Genomic DNA, 26,098 nt, shown 5'->3' with positions numbered 1-26,098 from the left:
TTAGCTGCTGAAACTATGTGGAATCATGGGGCCCTGCGTGCAGCATTTCGTAAAGGTCTTTGTGATCGTTTGAAAGATGAATTGGTTTATAGGGATCTTCTCAATTCTCTAGAAGATCTTATCAACTTATGTATCAAGCTTGATGCTCGTTACTCTGAGCTTCTCCATGAACGTGACCATAACAGAAGATCCTTTATCAGATCTTCCTTTCGTCCTATGCCTCATTCTCTAAAACTTCCTACTCCAAATACTTCTATCTCTGAGTCAAGTGAACCCATGGAGGTTGGTGCTATTAAATTATCCGAAGCTGAACGTCTCAGAAGGCGTAATCTGGGACTATGTCTTTACTGCGGTATTAAGGGGCATATGTTAAAAGATTGTCCAACTCGTCCAGGGCTTAACTCCAGGAAGAGGGACTGAGTTAAGCCGAAGTTCTTTTTCTTCCCTCAATCCCAAGCTGTTTGTTCCAGTTACTGTCCGCTTTGGCAACACCAAATTTCAGGCCCAAGCACTCATCGACTCTGGAGCTGCAGGAATGTTTATGGATTCGGAGTTTGTCAATGCTTTACGTATTCCTTTGCTTTCCAAGAGCCAAATAATTAAGGTCACTACTGTCAGTGGTCAACCTTTAGGTTCTGGTTTCATTCGACATTCTACCATTCCACTTCTCATGTCTGTAGGAGTACTTCATTCCGAAACCATTTGCTTTGACATCATCTCTTCCCCACAGTTTCCTCTCATTCTGGGACTTCCTTGGCTTCAACTACATGATCCAGTTTTTTCCTGGTCTAAAGGAGAGCTTGTTGCTTGGGGATCTTCTTGTTTCACACAGTGTCTACAGAATGCTCCCAAAACTTCTAGTACTGTTGTGGCAGTTTTAGACATTTCTGATTCTTTGCCTGAACAATATCATTCTTTTTGTGATGTCTTTTCTAAAAAAGATGCTGAAGTATTACCTCCTCACCGGACCTTTGATTGTCCCATTGACTTATTACCAGGAGCACCTCTACCTAAGGGTAAAACTTACCCACTTTCTCGTCAAGAAAATGTTTCACTTGAGGAATATATCAAGGATAATTTGGCCCGAGGTTTTATCCGTCCTTCTTCTTCTCCAGTAGGGGCAGGTTTTTTCTTTGTGGAAAAGAAAGATGGAGGTCTTCGTCCTTGCATTGATTATCGAGCTCTTAATCAAATTACAATCAAGAATTGTTATCCACTCCCTCTCATTCCCGAATTATTTGATCGTCTCCAGGTTGCATCTTTACCAAATTGGATCTTCGTGGGGCATATAATTTGGTCAGAATTCGTAAAGGGGACGAGTGGAAAACTGCCTTCAACACTAGGTTTGGACACTACGAATATTTAGTTATGCCTTTTGGGTTATGCAATGCCCCTGCAGTTTTTCAACATTTTGTTAATGAAATATTTAGAGACTATCTTAATCAATTCGTTATTATCTATCTTGATGATATTCTGATTTATTCCCGGACTGTACAGGATCACATTCATCATGTTACATTAGTACTCCAGAGATTACGTGAAAATTTTCTCTTTGCCAAGCTTGAAAAGTATTCTTTTCATCAAGAATCTATTCCTTTCCTGGGTTACATTATTTCACCGTCTGGATTCAAGATGGATTCTGACAAACTGTCGGCTATTCTAGATTGGCCTAGACCTACCTCCTTAAAATCTCTTCAAAGGTTCCTGGGGTTTGCCAATTACTATCGTAAGTTCATAAAGGACTTTGCTAACATCTCGGCACCCCTTACTGCTCTTACTAAAAAGGGTCAGGATTGCAAGCATTGGTCTGATCAAGCCTTACAGGCATTTGAATCTCTAAAGTCTGCATTTACTTCGGCTCCCATTCTTTGCCATCCTGTTCCGACTCTCCAATTCATTCTTGAAGTGGATGCTTCTCTGATTGCTGCTGGGGCAGTACTTTCTCAGCGGAATCCTGTTTCTAGCAAGATCCTTCCTGTGGGATTTTTCTCCAAGAAGTTCAATACTTCCGAACTGAATTATGACGTTGGTAACAAAGAACTGTTAGCTATTAAAATGGCTTTGGAAGAATGGAGACATCTGCTGGAAGGCACTGTTCAACCATTTCTTATACTCACAGACCATAAAAATCTTCTGTATCTTCATACTGCCAAACGCCTCAACTCACGTCAAGCCCGATGGGCTCTGTTCTTCTCCAGATTTAATTTTGTCCTCTCTTATATTCCTGGCTCTAAGAATACGAAAGCAGACGCTTTGTCTAGACAATTTCTGGCTTCTGATTCTACATTTCTGGATTCTGAACCCATTCTCCGCCCTGCTAAAGTTCTGGCTCAGTTATCTACGTTTCCTTTACAAGCATTACAGTCTGCTCAAGCTTCTGTTCCTTCATCTTATAACATACCTCCTGGGATCTTGTTTGTACCTACTGAATTCCGCCTAAAACTTCTTCATTGGGCTCATAATAATGTTCTGTCTGGACATCCTGGAGTGCATAATACTTTGTGGAGACTCAAACAACATGTCTGGTGGCCTTCCATGAGCAAAGATGTCAGGATTATGTTGCAGCTTGTCATTCCTGTGCCTCAAATAAACAGTCTTCATCTTTACCTCTTGGTCTCTTACAACCTCTGCCTGTTCCGTATTATCCCTGGTCTCATGTTTCCATGGACTTTATTACAGATCTTCCTAATTCTGCCGGAAACAAGACCATATGGGTGGTGGTAGATAGGTCTTCCAAAGCAGCTCATTTTGTTCCATTAACTGGATTACCATTGGCCCAGAAACTCGCTGAATTGTTTATTCTCCATATCACCAGATTACATGGTTTTCCTTTGGACATCGTTTCTGATCGAGGAGTTCAATTTGTCTCAAGATTTTGGAAATCCCTGTGCAAACAGTTTGGAGTTACCATATCTCTTTCTACTGCTCATCATCCTCAGTCCAACGGTCAAACTGAGCGGGTAAATCAATCTCTTGAGTCCTATCTCAGGCACTATGTTAATCATCAGCACACCAATTGGTCTCAACTTCTTCCTTTAGCAGAACTGGCTTACAATTCCCGCTTCAGCTCTTCTTTACAGACTTCTCCTTTCAAGGCAGCCTATGGATTCGAACCTAGAACTTTTCCTATGTCTTCGGGAGGTTCTGGAGTTCCTGGAGCAGATCGTACAGTGAGAAGTCTTTGTAAACACTGGAAGAAGATTCGGGAAATTCTTCTTCTCTCTACTCGAAAGTATAAACGATTTGCTGATCGCAGACGCCGGAAGGCGCCCTCTTTTCGGACTGGAGACAAGGTTTGGATTTCCACCAGATTCATCCGACTCAAACAACCCTGTGCTAAATTGGGCCCCAAATTAATCGGACCATTCAGGATTGTTTCCAAGGTATGTTCTACTGCCTACAGGGTGGCTTTACCAGACAACTTGAAGATTCACCCTGTCTTTCACGTATCTCTTCTTAAACCAGCAATCTCTAACCGGTTTTCCACCAAATGTAGAGTTCCCTCTCCGTTCCTTGTGGATGGTACTTCAGAATTTGAGATCAGTCAAATTCTTGATTCCAGATTAAGGGGTAACCGTCTATACTATTTGGTCCATTGGAAGGGATATCCCATCACTGAACGTTCTTGGGAACCTGCTTCTCATGTCCGTGCCTCTGCCTTGATCAAACAGTTTCATGCCCAGAATCCTTCAAAGCCTGTTCGTGTTCCCCGGAGGGGTCCTTGAGGTGGGGGCACTGTCGCGATCGCTCAGCTGCTGATCGCTTTCTTCTGCCTCTGTCTCAGCGCAGTAGCGCTTTCTTGGTTGCTTAGCAACCCTGTTCCTGTCGGCACTTCTGATGACGTCAGGAGGCCTTCTTATTCCGGCGTCTCCTCTCATCGGTGCCTGTTTGTTTTCACTTGTTGGCTAAGTGAGTACAAGTTATACCTGTGTTATTCTGAACCTGTGCCTCCTTATTCTGAACCCTGAACCCCTACCTGCCTGATTATACGTTGCTGGACACTGCTTACCTGACTACTCTATTGGTTAACCCCTTCCTGCCTGATTACTCGTTGCTGGACATTGCTTACCTGACTACTCTATTGGTTAACCCATACCTGCCTGATTACACGTTGCTGGACATTGCTTACCTGACTACTCTATTGGTTAACCCATACCTGCCTGATTACACGTTGCTGGACACTGCTTACCTGACTACTCTATTGGTTAACTCATATCTGCCTGATTACACGTTGCTGGACATTGCTTACCTGACTACTCTATTGGTTAATCCCTATCTGCCTGATTACACGTTGCTGGATATTGCTTGCCTGACTATTCTATTGGTTAACCTTACCTGCCTGATTACACGTTGCTGAACATCGCTTGCCTGATTACTCTATTGATTAATCCTATCTACACAAAGTTTCTTCTCCTGACCCTGCTGTGCCATCTTCCAGTCTATTACTGTGAGTATATTAACCTACAGCTGTCGTGGGGTCAGGTCCTTGTATATACTCACTGTGCTAGGGTGTTATTAACCTCATTCTAGCATTTGGGTCTAACTCTGGACTTTACCTTTCCTGACATCTAGGTTCCAGTAGGACTACTGAGAACCAGTGATCATGAGGGGGCGTGGAATACACAATCGCCTAGATTTAGAGTTCTGTGTTAGCCGTCAAAAGCAGCGTTAAGGGCTCCTAACGCTGCTTTTTACCGCCCGCTGGTATTTAGAGTCAGCCAGGAAAGGGTATAACGCTCACTTTCCAGCCGTGACTTTTCCATACCGCAGATCCCCTTACGCCAATTGCGTATCCTATCTTTTCAATGGGATCTTCCTAACGCCGGTATTTAGAGTCTTGGCTGAAGTGAGCAGTAGACCCTCTACCGACAAGACTCCAGCCGCAGAAAAAAGTCAGTAATTAAGAGCTTTCTGGGCTAACGCCGGTTTATAAAGCTCTTAACTACTGTGCTCTAAAGTACACTAACACCCATAAACTACCTATGTACCCCTAAACCTAGGTCCCCCCACATCGCCGCCACTCTAATAATTTTTTTTAACCCCTAATCTGTTGACCGCACACCGCCGCCACCTACATTATCCCTATGTACCCCTAATCTGCTGCCCCTAACATCGCCGACACCTACATAATATTTATTAACCCCTAATCTGCCCCTCCCAACGTCGCCGCTACCTTACCTACACTTATTAACCCCTAATCTGCCGACCGGACCTAGCCGCTACTCTAATAAATGTATTAACCCCTAAACCGCCTCACTGCCGCCTCAAAAACCCTATTATAAATATTATTAACCCCTAATCTGCCCTCACTAACATCGCAGACACCTAACTTCAAGTATTAACCCCTAAAGCTAAAGCTAACCCTAACCCTAACAACCCCCTAAATTAAATATAATTTTAATCTAACGAAATAAATTAAATATTATTAACTAAAGTCTTCCTATTTAAAACTAAATACTTACCTGTAAAATAAACCCTAATATAGCTACAATATAACGAATAATTATATTGTAGCTATTTTAGGATTTATATTTATTTTACAGGCAACTTTGTATTTATTTTAACCAGGTACAATAGCTATTAAATAGTTATTTACTATTTAATAGCTACCTAGTTAAAATAATTACCAAATTACCTGTAAAATAAATCCTAACCTAAGTTACAATTAAACCTAACACTACACTATCAATAAATAAATTAAATCACAAAACTACAAGTACCTACAATTAAATAAACTAAACTAAATTACAAAAACAAACACTAAATAACAAAAAATAAAAAAAGATTACAAGAATGTTAAGCTAATTACACCTACTCTAAGCCCCCTAATAAAATAACAAAGCCCCCCCAAAAAAAAAAAATTCCCTACCCTAATCTAAATTAAAATAGTTAACAGCTCTATTACCTTACCAGCCCTTAAAAGGGCTTTTTGCGGGGCATGCCCCAAAGAAATCAGCTCTTTTGCCTGTAAAAGAAACACAATACCACCCCCCAACATTACAACCCACCACTCACATACCCCTACTCTAACCCAAACCCCCCTTAAATAAACCTAACACTACCCTCCTGAAGATCTCCCTACCTTGAGTCGTCTTCACTCAGCCGAGCACCGATGGACCAAAAGAAGACATCCGGAGCGGTAGAAGTCTTCATCCTATCCGGGCAGAAGAGGACATCCGGACCGGCAGACATCTTCATCCAAGCGGCATCTTCTATCTTCATCCATCCGGCGCGGAACATGCTCTTCCTACCGACGACTACCGACGAATGAAGGTTCCTTTAAGTGACGTCATCCAAGATGGCGTCCCTCGAATTCTGATTGGCTGATAGGATTCTATCAGCCAATCGGAATTAAGGTAGGAAAAATCTGATTGGCTGACTGAATCAGCCAATCAGATTCAAGTTCAATCGGATTGGCTGATCCAATCAGCCAATCAGATTGAGCTTGCATTCTATTGGCTGATAGGAACAGCCAATAGAATGTGAGCTCAATCTGATTGGTAGAGCTGTTAACTATTTTAATTTAGATTAGGGTAGGGAATTTTTTTATTTTGGGGGGCTTTGTTATTTTATTAGGGGGCTTAGATTAGGTGTAATTAGCTTAAAATTCTTGTAATCTTTTTTTATTTTTTGTAATTTAGTGTTTGTTTGTTTTTGTAATTTAGTTTAGTTTATTTAATTGTAGGTACTTGTAGTTAATTGCTTTAATTTATTTATTGAAAGTGTAGTGTTAGGTTTAATTGTAATTTAGGTTAGGATTTATTTTACAGGTAATTTGGTAATTATTTTAACTAGGTAGCTATTAAATAGTAAATAACTATTTAATACCTATTGTACCTAGTTAAAATAAATACAAAGTTGCCTGTAAAATAAATATGAATCCTAAAATAGCTACAATATAATTATTCGTTATATTGTAGCTATATTAGGGTTTATTTTACAGGTAAGTATTTAGTTTTAAATAGGAAGACTTTAGTTAATAATATTTAATTTATTTCGTTAGATTAAAATTATATTTAATTTAGGGGGGTGTTAGGGTTAGGGTTAGACTTAGCTTTAGGGGTTAATACATTTATTAGAGTAGCGGCGAGGTCCGGTCGGCAGATTAGGGGTTAATACTTGAAGTTAGGTGTCTGCGATGTTAGTGAGGGCAGATTAGGGGTTAATACTATTTATTATAGGGTTTTTGAGGTAGGAATGAGTGAGGCGGTTTAGGGGTTAATACATTTATTAGAGTAGCGGCTAGATCCGGTCGGCAGATTAGGGGTTAATAAGTGTAGGTAGGTAGCGGCGACGTTGGGGGCGGCAGATTAGGGGTTAATAAATATTATATAGGGGTCGGCGATGTTAGGGGCAGCAGATTAGGGGTACATAGCTATAATGTAGGTTGCGGCGGTGTCCGGAGCGGCAGATTAGGGGTTAATAATATAATGCAGGGGTCAGCAATAGTGGGGGCGGCAGATTAGGGGTTAATAAGTGTAAGGTTAGGGGTGTTTAGACTCGGGGTACTTGTTAGGGTGTTAGGTGCAGACTTAGAAACTGTTTCCCCATAGGAAACAATGGGGCTGCGTTAGGAGCTTAACGCTGCTTTTTTGCAGGTGTTAGGTTTTTTTTCAGCCCAAACTGCCCCATTGTTTCCTATGGGGATATCGTGCATGAGCACGGTTTTCCAGCTAGCCGCTACCGTAAGCAACGCTGGTATTGAGAGTTGAAGTGGCGGTAAATATGCCTGTACGCTCCCTTTTTGGAGCCTAACGCAGCCCTTCAGAGAACTCTAAATACCAGCGTTATTTAAAAGGTGCGGGGGGGAAAAAACACGCGTAGCTAACGCACCCCTTTGGCCTCAAAACTCTAAATCTAGGCGTGAGTAAACAAATCCAGCATGGTAATACATTAACATCAGTGTAACTATGACAAGAGCAACCGCATTCCCGTATAAGTATCTACCACAACAGTGACAACAAACAGTACATAATATATAGGGATAGGTGAAATATACAGAAAGAAAAGATCATAATAAACAATATAATTAATTAATAAAAACTAGGCGCCTAGACATGTATAGACAATGTAGCATAATAATAGCCAAAACACTGGATAACTATAAAGATGCACCCAACGATGGATATCAGGAATAAAAGAAATATAAAAGATCAATAACTAATTCATGATACCAAGAGTGGTAATAATCCTGATGGACCATGATAGAATAAAACATAGGAATGTGACACCAAAGAGAGCAATAAGGTTGTTCTTGTCAGGGTTACACTGATGTTAATGTATTACCATGCTGGATTTGTTTACATTGTGTATTCCCTGCCCCCTCATGATCACTGGCTTTCCGTAGTCCTACTGGAAGCTAGATCTCACCAGCACACCCCCTTGCACTGGCTGTTTACCTTATGACGCGTATGACGTCTGGTTCACGCTCTTTTTTATTTTGTATTATTATTCAACTACTATCCAGTGGTTTTATATTCTACATAGTTGCTGCAGACTTTTTGGAGATACCGCCCTACACTGTAATAGTTTGTATGAAGGTAGATATTTACATTAGTCATTAGTTTTGTTCACCGCCACGTATATTCTCTTAATTTTATGATAATGTTTTATGTTATGCCGCTTTTTGTATTCTTTATAGATTTATATAACACCTATCACTTAGACATAATAGTATTTTGATATATATTCTATGCCTTGATTAGTGGGCTTTTATGTGCTATATACGTTATACATATAAACTCTGTCCATCAAATTGATGTATATTCTTTCTGATGACTGCGATTAGGATTAGTTTTTACCCTATCATGTGACGCTTTTGTCTTTGATCACACCCCTAACAGATGATTCGATACATTACTAGATGAGGTACCCTATCATATAAAGTTTTTTACTTTGATCACACCCCCAATAGACGATTGGAAACATTATTAGATGAGGCTCCTGACGATTACCACTACATCCCGTTGTATTCTGTATATTTATAATAATTATTTTCTGGACAATAGAGACACTTTACACATTTTAAATATATTTGTGAGAATCATTAATTTGTTATATTGCAGGACGCATGGATCCTAGAATCATATAGACCTCTTACATAAACTAAGCACTATGTGCTTGTGATTAACTACACTGAAATCAGCTGTGCTATTTGTGGGTGTGTATTTTTTTCTAGATGCTGATTGGATACCAATAGATATAAGTGTAGCAGCTATTATAATGTTTGTACAGCCTGATGAAACCGTGCTGCGACACAGAGAAACGCGTTGCTTTTAACCATTTTTATTAAACTTTTATACTAGTCACTTTTGCTACACTGTATTGTTCTTTTTGGACCTGATACATTATTATCATCATTATCATATTATTACCAGCAGCAGAGTATACAATGTATGAGCAGCTCCTCTGTACCTCAGCAATGACGAAACCGGCTTCCTCCAATCATGGTGTGAACCCCGGAGCATCCATCTTGTGAGGCCATGCAACGATTTGAGGAAGCCGGTTTCATCATTGATATGCTAAGTACAGAGGAGCTGTGGGCGGAGGATCGCCGGTCTGGGTTTTCTAAAGAAAAAGGTAAGTATTTAAACACTGAAATGTAGTTTAATGAATGAAAGTGCCGTTTTTAATAGTATTTTTAAAAATCGGGCACTCATTCATTCAACTTTATCATTGTGAAACTTCTTCAAACTGTGATGGAATCTAATTATAAATAAATGATCATTTAAAATCAGTCCTAGCAGCTTTAGTCCCAAATATATACTGTATAACTGTTTATGCAAATGTATGCTAATGAGCATGGCCAGTATTTTGTTCCAGAAACGGTGGCAACCATAAGACCAGCTAAAAAGCACTATATGGTAGTTTTGTGGCCCTTAGTCTTTTATATCTGAAACAATCTTTTATCTGAAAAGAATCTTGGATGTTTTCCTTGCTTGGCTGTGTTAATTGTAGTTCGGTTATAAAGGTGCCTTATTTTTCTCATCCATTGACCGGACAAAAATTTAGACATAATGCACACTATATGTCATGATCTGATCCAATCATCGCCGTGTCGCCGCGGCTTCCGGATCTCTCTCTGTTACTGAGCGTGACGCGGCCTTTCTGTTTCCGTCATCAGGCTTTTAAAAGCCTCGGCGGGACATCGCTCCGGTGCCCATTTGTTGTTGTTCTGGTTGCTTCTTCATTCCGGCTTGTGAGTACTCTGTATCTGATTAAAGGGACACTGACCATTGCTTTGCCTGACCACTCTGCTGCCTCATCCTTGTATCTGATTAAAGGGACACTGACCATTGCTTTGCCTGACTACTCTGCTGCCTCATCCTTGTATCTGATTAAAGGGACACTGACCATTGCTTTGCCTGACTACTCTGCTGCCTCATCCTTGTATCTGATTAAAGGGACACTGACCATTGCTTTGCCTGACTACTCTGCTGCCTCATCCTTGTATCTGATTAAAGGGACACTGACCATTGCTTTGCCTGACCACTCTGCTGCCTCAACCTTGTATCTGATTAAAGGGACACTGACCATTGCTTTGCCTGACCACTCTGCTGCCTCATCCTTGTATCTGATTAAAGGGACACAGACCATTGCTTTGCCTGACCACTCTGCTGCCTCATCCTTTTCTTTTTCTACAAATTTACCTGTTCATTGTTATTCCTGAGTGGGTCATGTCTTGGTTTCCTCTCAGCGTGCTAGCGTGTGTTTATCTTTTCACGCTAGCAGTTGGTTCCAATCCTGGACTGATTCTATACGGCTGACAGTACAAACGGGCCAATTATGGACCTTGCTGAGCTTTCCATGGTCGTGGCCCACCAGGGGCAGTTATTGGGATCTCTTGCTGCACATTTGCAATCCCTGGACTCCAAGCTGGATCAGATAACTGTTTTACTGCAAAGTTTGGTGGCGCCAACACAGCCCAATCCTACCTCTCTGGCTACACCTTCGTCTTCACCTACTACAACCCATACTCAAGGGTAAATTGGCCCCAGGATTCCCTTCCTGACAAATATGATGGAAATCCCGATGATTGTAGGGGTTTTTTGAACCAGTGCCATCTTCATTTCCGCAACAGCACTGCTCTCTTCTCTACACCTTCTTCAAGGATAACATTCCTTATATCATTGATGAAAGGGAAGGCCCTGGCCTGGGTGCCCCCCTTAGTGGAAAAGAATGACCCTATCCTTCAGGATGTGGATTCCTTCCTGTGTTTTCTACTGTCTTTGACAAACCTGGAAGATCTTCAGCTGCTGAAGCCTCTCTTTTGGACCTGCGTCAGGGAGCCCAATCCATGGCACAGTACGCTATTGAGTTCCGCACACTTGCGGCTGAGACCTCTTGGAATCAGGGAGCTCTAAGAGCGGCTTTTCATAAGGGTCTCTCTGAACGTCTTAAGGACGAGTTAGTGATTGGGACCTCCCGGAATCCCTTGAAGACCTGATTAATCTCTGTATCAGACTTGACGCAAAGGTATAGTGAACGACAACAGGAGAGAGAGAGAACACATAATCCCCTATCTTGCCCTTCTTTCCGCCTGGCACCCCGTTTCTCCAATCCTGTGTCTCCTTCGTCTACCACTACCGATCAAACAGAACCGATGGAGGTTGGTACCATCAAATTAACCAAGACCGAACGCCAGAGAAGACGTGCTCTTGGTCTATGCTTATACTGTGGCCTGAAGGGCCATTTGTTGAGGGATTGCCCCACCAGACCAGTAAAAGCCAGGGCTTAACTCCAGATCGAGGGACAAAGTTAAGCCAGATCGACTTCTCCTCCCTTAACAACAAACTTTTTGTGCCGGTAACTCTTCATCTCGGAGATCGAAAGATCTACACTCAAGGTCTCATTGATTCAGGTGCTGGTGGCATGTTTATTGATTCCAGCTTTGCAACCATACACAGAATACCCCTACGTGCTAAAGGGCACTCTGTCAAGGTCTCCACCGTCAGTGGTAGTCTGCTGGGCCCTGGATTTATTCCGTTTTCTACCATGCCATTGCTATTCTCCGTTGGGGCTCTCCATTTCGAGACTATTAACCTTGATGTCATTCCGACCCCTCAGTTTCCTATAATCTTGGGTCTTCCCTGGCTACAGCTGCACAACCCTACATTTGCATGGACTCAAGGTGAACTCACTACTTGGGGGTCTTCATGTTTTGTCAACTGTTTACACACCCCGGTCAAGCGTCCAGTCACCATAGCAATTACTACCGAAACCTCAAACTCCTTACCTATTTGCTATCAGGACTTTCTTGATGTGTTTTCCAAAAAAGAGTCAGAACGTCTTCTTCCCCACCGTCCCTTTGATTGTCCCATAGACCTGCTCCCTGGGGCTCCTTTGCCCCGTGGGAAAACGTATCCTCTTTCTAGACCCGAAAAACCTAGCCCTTGAAGAATATATCAAGGATAACCTGGCTAGAGGCTTTATAAGACCTTCTTCCTCTCCTGTGGGGGCCGGCTTCTTCTTTGTGGAGAAAAAGGACGGGGGCCTCCGACCCTGTATAGACTTTAGGGGTCTAAATCAAATCACTGTGAAGAATAGTTATCCGTTGTCCCTAATCCCTGAGTTGTTCACTTATCTACAAGGTTCCACTATATTCACCAAATTGGATCTTCGTGGCACGTACAATCTCATCCGTATGCGCAAGGGTGATGAATAAAAAACAACTTTTATTACCCGTTTTGGGCATTACGAATATCTTGTCATGCCTTTTGGGCTTTGCAATGCCCCAGCAGTGTTCCAACACTTTGTCAACGAGATATTTCGGGATTATCTGAACACCTTCGTAATCATCTACCTTGACGATATACTCATCTTTTCACAGACCTATCAGGATCATGTGTCCCATGTCAAGAAAGTACTTCAACGTCTTAGGGATAATCATCTTTTTGCCAAGATGTAAAAGTGTTCTTTTCACCAGGATTTACTACAGGAATTTCATCAAGGGTTTTGCCACAATATCAGCACCCCTTACTTCTCTAACAAAAAAGGGGCAAAACGTCAAAGAGTGGTCTCCAGATGCTATTCAGGCTTTTGACTCCCTAAAGAATGCTTTTGCTTCTGCACCTATTCTTCGTCACCGTAATCCGGAACATCAATTCATCCTGGAAGTGGATGCTTCCTCTGTAGCTGCAGGAGCAGTCCTTTCTCAACGTATTCCAGAGTCTGGTAAGATTCATCCCGTCTGTTTTTTCTCCAAGAAGTTCACCTCCTCAGAATTAAACTATGATGTGGGCAACAAGGAATTGCTGGCCATCAAAATGGCCTTAGATGAATGGAGACATTGGTTAGAGGGCACTATTCATCCCTCTTCAATCCTCACTGATCATAAGAATTTACTTTATCTCCAGACAGTCAGACGTTTGAATTCCAGGCAAGCTCGATGGTCCTTATATTTCTCCCGGTTCCATTACGTCTTATGCTATATTCCAGGCACAAAGAACGTCAAAGCAGATGCTTTGTCATGGCAGTTCCAATCCTCTAATGTTCCTGAATCTGGCACTATGCTCCATCCTCATGAGATCATAGCCCTTCTATCTGCCTCTACCTTACAAGAATTACAAGATGCTCAAAAAGACCTTTCCTTCGCCTGCAAACCTCCTGCTGGTCTGTTTTATGTTCCCGAACATCTCAGATCTAAGTTGTTATCATGAGCTCATGACAGTCCTCTTTCTGGACACCCGGGTATCAGTAACAAACAGTAACACTATTTGGAACCTTAAACAACATGTCTGGTGGCCCTCTTTAACTAGAGATGCCAAAGAATACGTCTCTGCTTGTACCATATGTGCTTCCAACAAGATACCTCGGCAATTGCCTTCTGGTTTTCTCCAACCTCTTTCCGTCCCTCATCTACCTTGGACTCATTTATCCATGGATTTCGTTACAGGTCTCCCTCCTTCTGCTGGAAACAATACCATTTGGGTTATAGTCGACAGATTCACCAAATCAGCCCATTTTGTGCCATTGTCTAGCTTACCCTCTGCTAAAACCCTTTTCGAATTGTTTATCCAACATGTAGTGAGACTTCATGGTTTTCCTCTTGATATCGTCTCGGACAGGGGAGTTCAATTTGTCTCTCGTTTTTGGAAATCTCTTTGTAAACAACTTGGTACTTCCATCTCCTTGTCCACAGCTCATCATCCTCAATCTAATGGACAAACTGAAAGAGTCAATCAATGCTTGGAAACATTCCTCAGGCATTATGTGGATTATCTCCACTCTAACTGGACCCACTACTTGCCACTAGCTGAGTTGGCTCACAATGCCCGATACAACTCTTCTCTTAAAACTTCTCCCTTTAAAGCAGCTTATGGATTTCAACCCAGAACTTTTCCACTTCATACCTCTCCTTCGGAAATTACTGCTGCTGATCTCTCAGTCCGCAGACTTTGTCGCCATTGGCGAAAGATCCGACTTCTCCTCGTCGAAGCTTCTAATCAATATAAATACTATGCAGATCGTAAACGTAAGAAGGCCCCCAAGTACCGTCCTGGAGACAAGGTTTGCGTTTCTACATGGCATCTTCATCTCAAGCAACCCTCTATTAAACTGGGACCATGTTATGTCGGTCCTTTCCGGATCCTGAGTCAGGTTTTCACTACTGCTTATCGCATAGCTCTTCCTAAGACCCTTAAGGCTCATCCAGTTTTTCATGTCTCTCTTCTGAAACCCGCCACCTTTAACAGATACTCCAGACCTAGGACCACTCCTTCTCCTCTTCTGGTTCAAGGACATCCGGAGTTTGAGGTCAGTAACATTATCGATTCCAGACGTTGTGGCAAAATCTTGTACATCTCATCCACTGGAAAGGCTACCCTGTCACAGAGCAGTCTTGGGAACCAGCTCGTCAAGTTCATGCTCCTACTTTAGTCACGGCTTTTCATAAGGCTCATCCCTCCAAACCTGGTCCTATCCCCCGGAGGGGTCATTGAGGAGGGGGTGCTGTCATGATCTGATCTGATCATCGCTGTGTCGCCGTGGCTCCCGGATCTCTCTGTTACTGAGCGCCACGTTGCTTGCTAACGTGACGCAGCCTTCCTGTTTCTGGCCCCTTCACGTCATCAGGCTTTTAAAAGCCTCGGCGGGACATCGCTCCGGTGCCCTTTGTTGTTGTTGTTCTGGTTGCTTCTTCATTCCGGCTTGTGAGTACTCTGTATCTGATTAAAGGGACACTGACCATTGCTTTGCCTGACCACTCTGCTGCCTCATCCTTGTATCTGATTAAAGGGACACTGACCATTGCTTTGCCTGACCACTCTGCTGCCTCATCCTTGTATCTAATTAAAGGGCCATGGACCATTGCTTTGCCTGACCACTCTGCTGCCTCATCCTTGTATCTGATTAAAGGGACACTGACCATTGCTTTGCCTGACCACTCTGCTGCCTCAACCTTGTATCTGATTAAAGGGACACTGACCATTGCTTTTCCTTACCACTCTGCTGCCTCATCCTTGTATCTGATTAAAGGGACACTGACCATTGCTTTGCCTGACCACTCTCCTGCCTCATCCTTGTATCTGATTAAAGGGACACTGAGCATTCCTTTGCCTGACCCCTCTGCTGCCTCAACCTTGTATCTGATTAAAGGGACACTGACCATTGCTTTGCCTGACCACTCTGCTGCCTCATACTTGTACTTGATTAAAGGGACATTGTCCACTGCTTCATTTTATCACTCAACTGCCTTCTCCTATGCCTGTTTTAAAACTCCAATCCGAAAACCTGCATCTGTGAGTACTCTTTTCTTTTTCTACAAATTAACCTGTTCATTGTTATTCCTGAGTGGGTCACGTCCTGGTTTCCTCTCAGCGTGCTAGCGTGTTTATCTTTTCACGCTAGCAGTTGTGTCCAATCCTGGACTGATTCTATACGGCTGACACTATACATGTCTTACATCTTATGTTGTTTATCTTATCAAATGCCCTTGTGGGCGTGGTTACATCGGAGAGACCACCAGACGTATTAAAGATTGTATAAGTGAGCATAAGAGCAACATAAGGTGTAAGGTTGTAACTGCCCCAGTAGCTGCCCATTTTTTACAGTTTGGCCACCAAATTAATCAATTGCGCTTTGAGAAGGTTGACATCCCTATGCGGGGGGGGCAATAGGGAATTTCTCTTGAAGCAACGTGAGGTCTTTTGGATATTCAGACTAGGCACTATGGAGCCTAAGGGAATGAATAAAGAAATCAATTGGTCAGTTTTTTATTAGTAGACATGCAATATCTTTATGAATTTGATTGTTTATTAATTTAACATCTGATACTCAGGTCTAGCTAAAAATGCTTTGCAGGCATTTATTTCACAGTATTAAGCTGGATATACTTAATTGGTTGTAATAAATTAACCTTTTTTTATATATTGTATACATTTTGTGTAGTTTTGTTACTTGACTTTTTATACTATTTGCCCTATTTCAATCAACTAATTTGTAATTGATTAATTGCTATAATTGATTTATGGGAAGTGCTATAAATTAGGGCATTGTATGACACAGTGGTATCACATGATTAAGGGGACCACCCCGAAACGTTGTGTTCTATGCTGATCCCCATGCTTTAATAATAAAGGGATTTTAACATTTTTTTGGACAGTCTCCTTGTTGTTTGCCTCAGTCTTAAAGGACCATTATATTAAAAAAGACTAACAACTCTACACCTCTGTTTAACCACATTTGCGTACGTACTGCTGGTCCAGAGCAGAAACTGTCTCTGATCCAACCAGCAGTGCTGTGCGACTAGCACTGCTGATTTGGTCAGCAACAGTTTCCACTTTGGGTGTTTTTAACAATGTATGTAAAGGGTTACAAGCATTTTCCTATATAAAGGGATATGATGCTGTAATAAATCAGGCAATAATTAAGTGCCACAAGGGGTACAAAACACGTCAGATTTTCCTATTTATGCCTCTCCAGTTTAATATTTTTTTCTACACTTTTGAGCCCTATTCATTTTTGGTGTATATTTATAAACAGTATTCAATGTTAAACAGTTTTTCTAATAGCGAAAATTTTAAAGGAACACTGAACCCATTTTTTTCTTTCGTGATTCAGATATAGCATTCAATTTTAAGCAACTTTCTAATTTACTCCTATTATCAAAATTTCTTCATTCTCTTGGCATCTTTATTTGAAAAGCAAGAATGTAAGTTTAGATGCCGGCCCATATTTGGTGAACATCCTGGGTTGTTCCTGCTGATTGGTGGATAACATCACCCACCAATAAACAAGTGCTTTCCAGGGATTCTGAACCAAAAATTGTCTGGCTCCTTAGCTTAGATGCCTTCTTTTTCAAATAAAGATAGCAAGAGAACAAAGAAAAATTGATAATAGGAGTCAATTAGAAAGTTGCTTAAAATTGCATGCTCAATCTGAACTACGAAAGAAAAAAATTTGGGTTCAGTGTCCCTTTAACCCCTTAATGACCAATGACGTACGCCACACGTCCTCAAAAAAAAGACAGTTAATGACCGAGGACGTGTGGCGTACTTCCTTGGTCTGGAAAGCAGCTGGAAGCGATCCTGCTCGCTTCCAGCTGCTTTACGGTTATTGCAGTGATTCCTCGATATGGAGGCATCCTGCAATAACCCCCCTTGGCCATCCGATGCAGAGAGAGCCACTCGGTGGCCGGTATCGTTGGTGGGTGGGAGCAAGTCTGGGAGGCGGGTGGGCGGCCATCGATGTGCCGAGTGGAGGGAAGGGGGGCGGGATCGGGGGCGGAACAGGCGGGAGCGCGCGCGTGCACGGGGGGCGGCGGGCGGGCGCGTGCAAGGGGCGGGAGCGGGAGGGAACCGCTACACTACAGAAAAATAAAATTGTTAAAAGTTAAAAAAAAAATATTTTTAAATTTAGAAATAAACATCTAAGGGATCAGGAAGGGGTGGGGGGTTGGTCTTGGTGGGGGGGGGGGGGGAAGCTACACTACAGAAAAGGGCATTTTTAAAAAAAAAAAAGGCACATTTGTTGCTAAACTGGGTACTGGCAGACAGCTGCCAGTACCCAAGATGGCGCCCATTAAGGCAGAGGGGGAGGGTTAGAGAGCTGTTTGGTGGGGGATCAGTGAGGTTGGGGACTAAGGGGGGATCCTACACAGCAGCATATGTAAATATGCCAAAAACAAAAAAAAGCCCAAATATAGCTTTTATTTTAGTACTGGCAGAGTTTCTGCCAGTACTTAAGATGGCAGGGACAATTGTGGGGTGGGGGAGGGAAGAGAGCTGTTTGGGAGGGATCAGGGGGTCTCATGTTTCAGGTGGGAGGCTGAGCTCTACACTAAAGCTAAAATTAACCCTGCAAGCTACATAATTAACCCCTTCACTGCTAGCCATAATACACGTGTGAAATGCAGCGGCATTTGGCGGCCTTCTTATTACCAAAAAGCAACACCAAAGCCATATATTTCTGCTATTTCTGAACAAAGGGGATCCCAGAGAAGCATTTACAACCATTTGTGCCATAATTGCACAAGCTGTTTGTAAATGATTTCAGTGAGAAACCTAAAATTGTGAAAAATTTTACGTTTTTTTTAATTTGATCGCATTTGGCGGTGAAATGGTGGCATGAAATATACCAAAATTGGCCTAGATCAATACTTGGGGTTGTCTACTACACTACACTAAAGCTAAAAGTATCCCTAAAAGCTCCCTACATGCTCCATAATTTACCCCTTCACTGCTGGGCATAATACACGTGTAGTGCGCAGTGGCATTTAGCAGCCTTCTAATTACTAAAAAGCAACGCCAAAGCCATATACCGGTATGTCTGCTATTTCTGAACAAAGGGGATCCCAGAGAAGCATTTACAACCATTTAAGCCATAATTGCACAAGCTGTTTGTAAATAATTTCAGTGAGAAACCAAAAGTTTGTGAAAAAATTTGTAAAAAAGTGAACGATTTTTTGTATTTAATCGCATTTGGTGGTGAAATGGTGGCATGAAATATACCAAAATGGGCCTAGATGAATACTTTGGGATGTCTACTAAAAAAAATATATATACATGTCAATGGATATTCAGAGATTCCTGAAAGATATTAGTGTTCTAATGTAACTAGCGCTAATTTTGAAAAAGAATGGTTTGGAAATAGCTAAGTGCTTTTTGTATTTATGGCCCTATAACTTACAAAAAAAGCAAAGAACATGCAAACATTGGGTATTTCTAAACTCAGGACAAAATTTAGAAACTATTTAGCATGGGTGTTTTTTGGTGGTTGTAGATATGTAACAGATTTTGGGGGTCAAAGTTAGAAAAAGTGTGTTTTTTTTCAATTTTTTCCTCATATTTTATAATTTTTTTATAGTAAATTATAAGATATGATGAAAATAATTGTATCTTTAGAAAGTCCATTTAATGACGAGAAAAACGGTATATAATATGTGTGGGTACAGTAAATGAGTAAGAGGAAAATTACAGCTAAACACAAACACAGCAGAAATGTAAAAATAGCCTTGGTCCCAAACGGACAGAAAATGGAAAAGTGCTGTGGTCATTAAGGGGTTAAGTAAATCCATTCCGATATTTTTGCCTTAAAGGGACATGAAACACAAAATTTTTCTATCATGATTCAGAAAGAGAATACAATTTTAAACAACTTTAAATGTACTTCTATTATTTAATTTGCTTCCTTCTCGTTATCCTTTGCTGAAAGGTTTATCTAGGAAAGCTCAGGAGCAGCAAATAACCTAGGTTCTAGGGGCTAATTGGTGACTGCATATATTTACTGATTGTCATTGGCTCACCCATGTGTTCAGTTAGAAACTAGTAGTGCATTGCTACTCATTCAACAAAGCATACCCACGAGAACGAAGAAGAAAAATTGATAATAGGAGTAAATTAGAAAGTTGCTTAAAATTGCATGCTCTATCTGAATCATGAAAGAAAAAAATTGGGTTTCATATCTTTTTAATATTTGAAAGATGGATCTATATGAGGATTTTTGGACATTGCACTTGAAACTAATTCACCAAGACTTACTGTTTGGCTACGGTCTTATGGAGTTGTTTTGCTAGCTTTTAACACAACATTCACCTTCATTTTCAAATATACAAAAAAATACTCCTGTATTACAAAATATATCTAGTAGAGTATATGGTCATTTCAGTGATACTTATTGCTGTGCATAACAGCGTCCCTCCACATATGACCCATATATATCTGTATTCATACCCCGCTCCTGCTCAGAAAATAGAAGGGAAGCGCTTGCTATCATGACATGTCATAGCTGCCTCACTGAGCAGGCATGGTGTCTGAATCTGTGTACTCTCGGGTTACAAGGTTGTATGCCCTGTTCATAATAAGATCTATCACAATAACAATTATCACAATGTAATGTAATTACTGCTTCACCGACTGATCCAATAAACCCCTAAAACTACATCTCACAAACTGCCGGAAACTCCAAGACCCTAAAAACTAAGACACATTGCTAAAGTAACATAAAATGTAAGTGGAAGATTCTTCTGGAGGCTGACAAATTAACATCAGATGTGTGAAAACTGAATAAATCAGAACCTTGCTTGCTGCAATTGTTTTGTTTTTTAAAGCCAGTACTCCCCACACCACTTACCTTTGTTGGTGGAGCCAGTCCAGGCATCATATTATTATTTATTATCAGTTATTTGTAGAGTGCCAACAGATTCTACATTGCTAAACAAGGCTAAGGCACTGTGAATGAATGTGCATTGTTTTGCAGTATTCTATCACTTCTGCTGAGACTATTCAGGGATTGCCAAGAAGCAGGGTTATGTTTGTGTAGTTTGAAGTGTGCACTTATTATTTCAAATTTAGAAACCTCACAATTCCCAGTTAAATTACAGAAAAAACGTCAAAAATAAATTAAGATTAAAGGTTATGGTTTGGTTTTTTGATATGCATAAACCCTTTCATGATTCAGAGCATGCAATTTTAAAAATGTACTTCCATTATCAAATGTTACCATCTTTTTATATGCACTTTTTGAGGCACCATCTCCGACTGAGCATGTGCACAAGTTCACATGGTATGCGTATACTACTCTGTGATTGGCTGGTGGCTGTCACATGATTATAGGGAGGCAAAAAGGGAAAAAATGAATGTCAGAAGAAAAAAAAAAAAACAATCTACCACTTCAAATTGTGTTATATTGTATTTTTATTTTGCACTTGTATTTAATGATCCTTTAAGTATCAGGAGAGTTAGACACTAATCCCATTTTTTTTCTTTCATGATTAAGATAGAACATACAATTGTAAGCAACTTTCTAATTTACTATTATCATTTTTTCTGTGTTCTCTTGCAATTTTTATTTAAAAAAGAAGGAATGTGATGAATAGGATTTTATTCATTTACGGTTGAGAACATGGGTTATGCTTGCTTATTGGTGGGTAAATGTAAGGCTCCAATAAGCAAGCGCTATCCATGGTGCTGAACCTAAAATGGGCCGGCTGCTAAGATTTACATTCCTGCTTTTAAAATAAAGATAGCAAGAAAACAAAGAAAATGATAATAGGAGTAAATTAGAAAGTTGATTAAAATGTCATGCCCTGAATCATGAAAGAAAAGAAAAATTGGGTTAGGTGTCCCTTTAAACACCATATTTTTTTTTATTGTTGAAAAAGATAATCCCTTTGTTACTGCTCCCTTATTTTAGTTCTCTTGACAGATGTGTATTTTAGACAATCAGTGTATACTCAAATAACTCCACAGGGGTGAGCATGTTGCCTTAAAAAAAACCATTTACCGGTATGTAAGTTTAACTGCTTTAAAAAAAAAAAGTGTAAGGTTTGTAAACAGTGTGCTAAGTAATAGTATAGAATCACTGACTTATAAACAACCATGATCTAGACCCAAAATGACTGGGTAATGAATTATATCAGGAATGTCTTAGATTTCCATTTGCCTTGGAGATATGTATTGGACACAGCACCGAGCTTGGACTGTACACTTTACAATCAATGTAATCACTGAGAATGAAAATGCTGCATCAGTTTAGAATTTGTATGTAAATACCAGAACTGATAACTGGATTGCTAGCAATAGAATATAATGAAAGAGGGGAAACCGCATATGGTAATATTTTAGATTATTTACCACTATTAAAAAGGAAAAACAAAATGTTTCCTTGAGTAATATATGTAAACAACTTCCCAATTTACTTTTATCTAATGTGCTTTGTTCTTTCGTTTCTTTTATTGATAAGCATACCCAAGGAGGCTCAGGAAGTTATGATTCACTGGATACTAGCTGCCGATTGGCAGTTACAAATGACTTGTCACTGGCTCCCCCAATAGATGTTTATTTAGATTTAAATGTGGTGGCCGTTTGTGACATTTGGCACTTTTTAGAGCCAGATTTGTTCTTGTGAAAGTACAACATACTAAGATTTGTGCAAATCCAGATCTTACCGTGTTTTCACTTTCAAAAAAAAAAATAGGGCTCCAAAAATAGAATGCCACAAGTGGCCGCTTTCTTCCATATTTGGATCCTAAAGAAGGATCTGAATGGACACATCACCCAATGGATTAATCTAGCCTCCAGTAATGTTCCATCAACAAAAAGGATACAAAGAGCATAAAGCAATTTTGGTGACGGAAGTAAATAGGAAAGTTGTTTAAAAAAAAAATATTTCTCCCATGATTCATAACATGTTGTGTCTCTTCAAAGCAGATTGTGTGTATAGAAATACATATGGGGGGGTTGAAGAGGGGAAAAAAAGCTTCCATATACAGGTTGCAAAACTGAATATGCTAATAGGTGGCGCTTGCAGGTAATCACATTATTTTATTCTGTGCACACTTGCTTCCTTATCTTATATTTGTCTGGAAAAAACACTGAGGGTGTAATTTACTCTTCTGTTTACATAACCTTATTAATAACCTAGACTACAGTATATATATATATATATATATAAAAAAAAAAAAAAAACACTTTTAGGTGGGGATACCACAGGCTAAATCTATTTCCAATGCCAAAATAGGGGTAAAGAATCTACTTGTAAACAATGTAATACACTCAAGCAGGTAAAATGGACCACAGGGAACAATTTAGAAGGGGAGAAATATTTTGGGGAAACTATCACTTTAATATATATTTTACCTATTTGACTTTCATTTGTTGAATGTTTGTGACAGAGTAATGGATCCTTTATTATTAAATAAATCAGTCATGTGACAGAACTTTAGCTTTGTAATTGTAGCTATAATGAAAATGTCTAAATGCTCATTTAACATGTAATGAAATTAGTTTCTTGCTGTTTAACAGTTTCTTTTAGGGCTACTTTAACTTAATTCTTTTAGTAAACGGGAACTCTTCACATCCTTTAAAAGTTACTCCAACCAATTAAAATGGCCTAGTGTGCATTCTTAGCAATAGCAAATAATCCAGAGAGTTAGGTTTTCAAGAAAAGTCTTAAAAATGTAATACTGTTTTATTTTGCTTCAAAAACATTTCAGCATTCTAAACATAAAAAAAGAACATTGCAAATTTAAGTACAGAATGTTTTTGAACTCCCATTTTCTGCATTCATTCTTCACTTTAGTCAGGAAAGAAGTGTCTACAGCCTCAGGTTTAAAACTACTGCACTTAACTAAAAATAAATCCATACATTTCTCATGCCAGCTGAACCCCTTTTGACAACTAATTGCAGAATGCTAACTCACTATATACAGAAAGACAACTTTAAGCTAATTGACGCCCATTGTAGTGTAATTTGAACTCCATGTGCATTCCTTTGGCTAGAATGGCAAACCTTAAAAAGGTGTTAAAATACAGGGAAGTTTTAAAACCCTGAGGTACCAACAGCTCCAAAAAATATGCACCATAGTAATTGTGTCTATTTTGTTTTTACAGAATAGATATGTACAGTTCATAACCCAGGATTTTCTAATCAATAACCATTTAGAAACACCTTAAATTAAACAAAAGAAATGCTTGAAACATCTTTTAAATGCTTTGATACACCAACAGCAAAGTGCACAGAGTGAGGAGAACACTAGAGCGCCGTATTTAAAAATGTTTGGAAATATGTACAACCTTTATAGTTTCGTAGTGCTCATTTTACATTGCTACATAATGTAAGCAAGTTACAACTCCCAAGAGCATTATATTGAAACTATGACATCAGAACCAAGTTTTGCAATTAACCCTAAGGGCATGTCATCTTGAGTAAGATGGCCCAATCACAGATGGTGGTTCCCCTACTCTATGGTATTCACATGGACAGAATGTACATCCTTTATTCATCATCTTCTTCATCATCCTCTTCCTCTTCTTCATCCTCGTCTTCATCATCTTCATCCTCTTCTACCTTTTTCCGTACCATCTTAGCAGCTGCTGCTTTAGCACCATCCACTTTTCCTTTAGATTTATAGTCAGCAACATCCTTAATAAAAAATATATATAGTTTGTTAAATTGTACATAAAGTCAAGTCTGCATGTTGTGTACAGTTAAGATTTCAAGGTAAAAAAAAAAAAAAAAAAAAATATATATATATAATTACCTTTTCATATTTTTCCTTCAGTTTAGCTGCCTTGTTGTTGTAGGGCTGCTTTTCACTATCAGTAAGATTGTTCCACATCTCTCCCAATTTCTTTGCAATGTCACCAATGGAAATACCAGGGCTCTGAGATTTAATTTTGGGACGGAATTCTGAGCAAAACAGAAAGAAGCCAGATCTAGGAAAGAAAGACTGAAGTTAGTATGGAAGGGAACACAAAAAAAAAAAAAAAAAACGCAAGTTTCATCAGCTGTCAAATTCTGATTAACTTTTTAAAACATAAATTCAAGAAACTCCATCCATAACCTGTTATCAAGTCACTTACGGTGGTCTCTTGGGAGCATTGGGGTCCTTCTTCTTCTTACTTCCTTTAACGGGTCCAAAGTCTTTCATTTCCCTATCATATCTCACTTTGTCAGCCTTAGCCAGATCATCAAACTTTGACTTCTCCTTGCCTGACATTATCTTTAGTGAAAGACAAAAAAAAAAAAAAAATAATCAGAACACATTTCTCAAACTTAAGACAGCTGCTCCTATAAACACAAAATAAAAATCATACCTTCCATCTCTCAGAGCATTTCTTAGAGAACTCTGAAAAATTGACTGGGATTTCAGGGTTCTTCTTTTTGTGCTCCTCACGACAAGTCTGCACAAAGTAGGCATAAGCCGACATTTTGCCTTTTGGCTTCTTCGGGTCACCTTTAGCCATCTTGGGTCTGGATGAGGGATAGGGTACAAAAATATATTACAACATTGGTATATATGAGAACTATAAAAAATAAAATTCCAACAAACAGTATAAAAATATCCACAGGGAAGGACAGGTCTCATAGTACTATTAGAAGAGAGAGAAAAAAATGATGGCATCAAGCACTGTAAACAGTTACCAAACTGCTTTTGAACATGGGAATGAAAAAAAAAAATATATATATATATCATACACACTCATCTACCACCCTTCTTTTACAACACTACTGACCGTAAAAAAAGCCTTCTAGACTCCTCTGCATGAATTTAAAGGGACACTGAACCCACATTTTCTCTTTTAGGATTCAGATAAAGCATGCCATTTTAAGCAACTTTCTAATTTACTCCTATTTTTTCTTCATTCTCTTGTTATTTTTATTTGAAAAGCAAGAAAGTTTAGAAGTCAGACCATTTTTGGTTCACAAACTGGGTTGTCCTTATGGATTGACAGGACGAACAACAAGTGCTGTCCTGTACCAAAAATTGTCTGGCTCCTTGGCTTAGATGCATTCTTTATCAATTAAAGATTGCAAGAGAACGAATAAAAATTAGTAAATTAGAAAGTTGCATGCTCTATCTAAATCATGAAATAATCTGTTTTGGGTTTAGTGTCCCTTTAAGTGATTAGCTTTATTGTCCCTATCTTGGTGATACCGAGTAAAAATATTTATTTATTTTTCTACTCAGTATCACCAAGATAGGGACAATAAAGCTAATCACTTAAAGGGACACTAAACCCAAAACAGATTATTTCATGATTTAGATAGAGCATGCAACTTTCTAATTTACTATTAATTTTTATTCGTTCTCTTGCAATCTTTAATTGATAAAGAATGCATCTAAGCCAAGGAGCCAGACAATTTTTGGTTCAGGACA

General features: G+C 39.8%; 1 protein-coding gene across 1 annotated transcript in view; it reads right to left on the bottom strand.

Moving 5' to 3' along the window:
• Positions 1–23,372: 23,372 nt before the first annotated feature.
• HMGB3 (high mobility group box 3) overlaps positions 23,373–26,098 on the bottom strand; it is a 4,892-nt gene continuing 2,166 nt past the window's right edge. The window contains exons 2-5 of the mRNA XM_053699160.1: positions 25,035–25,191; positions 24,801–24,940; positions 24,479–24,653; positions 23,373–24,360 (exon numbers count right to left, since the gene is read on the bottom strand). Coding sequence (XP_053555135.1) covers positions 24,214–24,360; positions 24,479–24,653; positions 24,801–24,940; positions 25,035–25,184 — 612 coding nt within the window. The 5' untranslated portion in view covers positions 25,185–25,191 and the 3' untranslated portion in view covers positions 23,373–24,213. The remainder of the gene's footprint in view (positions 24,361–24,478; positions 24,654–24,800; positions 24,941–25,034; positions 25,192–26,098) is intronic.

This window comes from Bombina bombina, chromosome 1 (assembly GCF_027579735.1).
Source record: "Bombina bombina isolate aBomBom1 chromosome 1, aBomBom1.pri, whole genome shotgun sequence".
NCBI classification, from domain to species: domain Eukaryota; kingdom Metazoa; phylum Chordata; class Amphibia; order Anura; family Bombinatoridae; genus Bombina; species Bombina bombina.
This window is presented reverse-complemented; position numbering and strand designations above follow the sequence as displayed.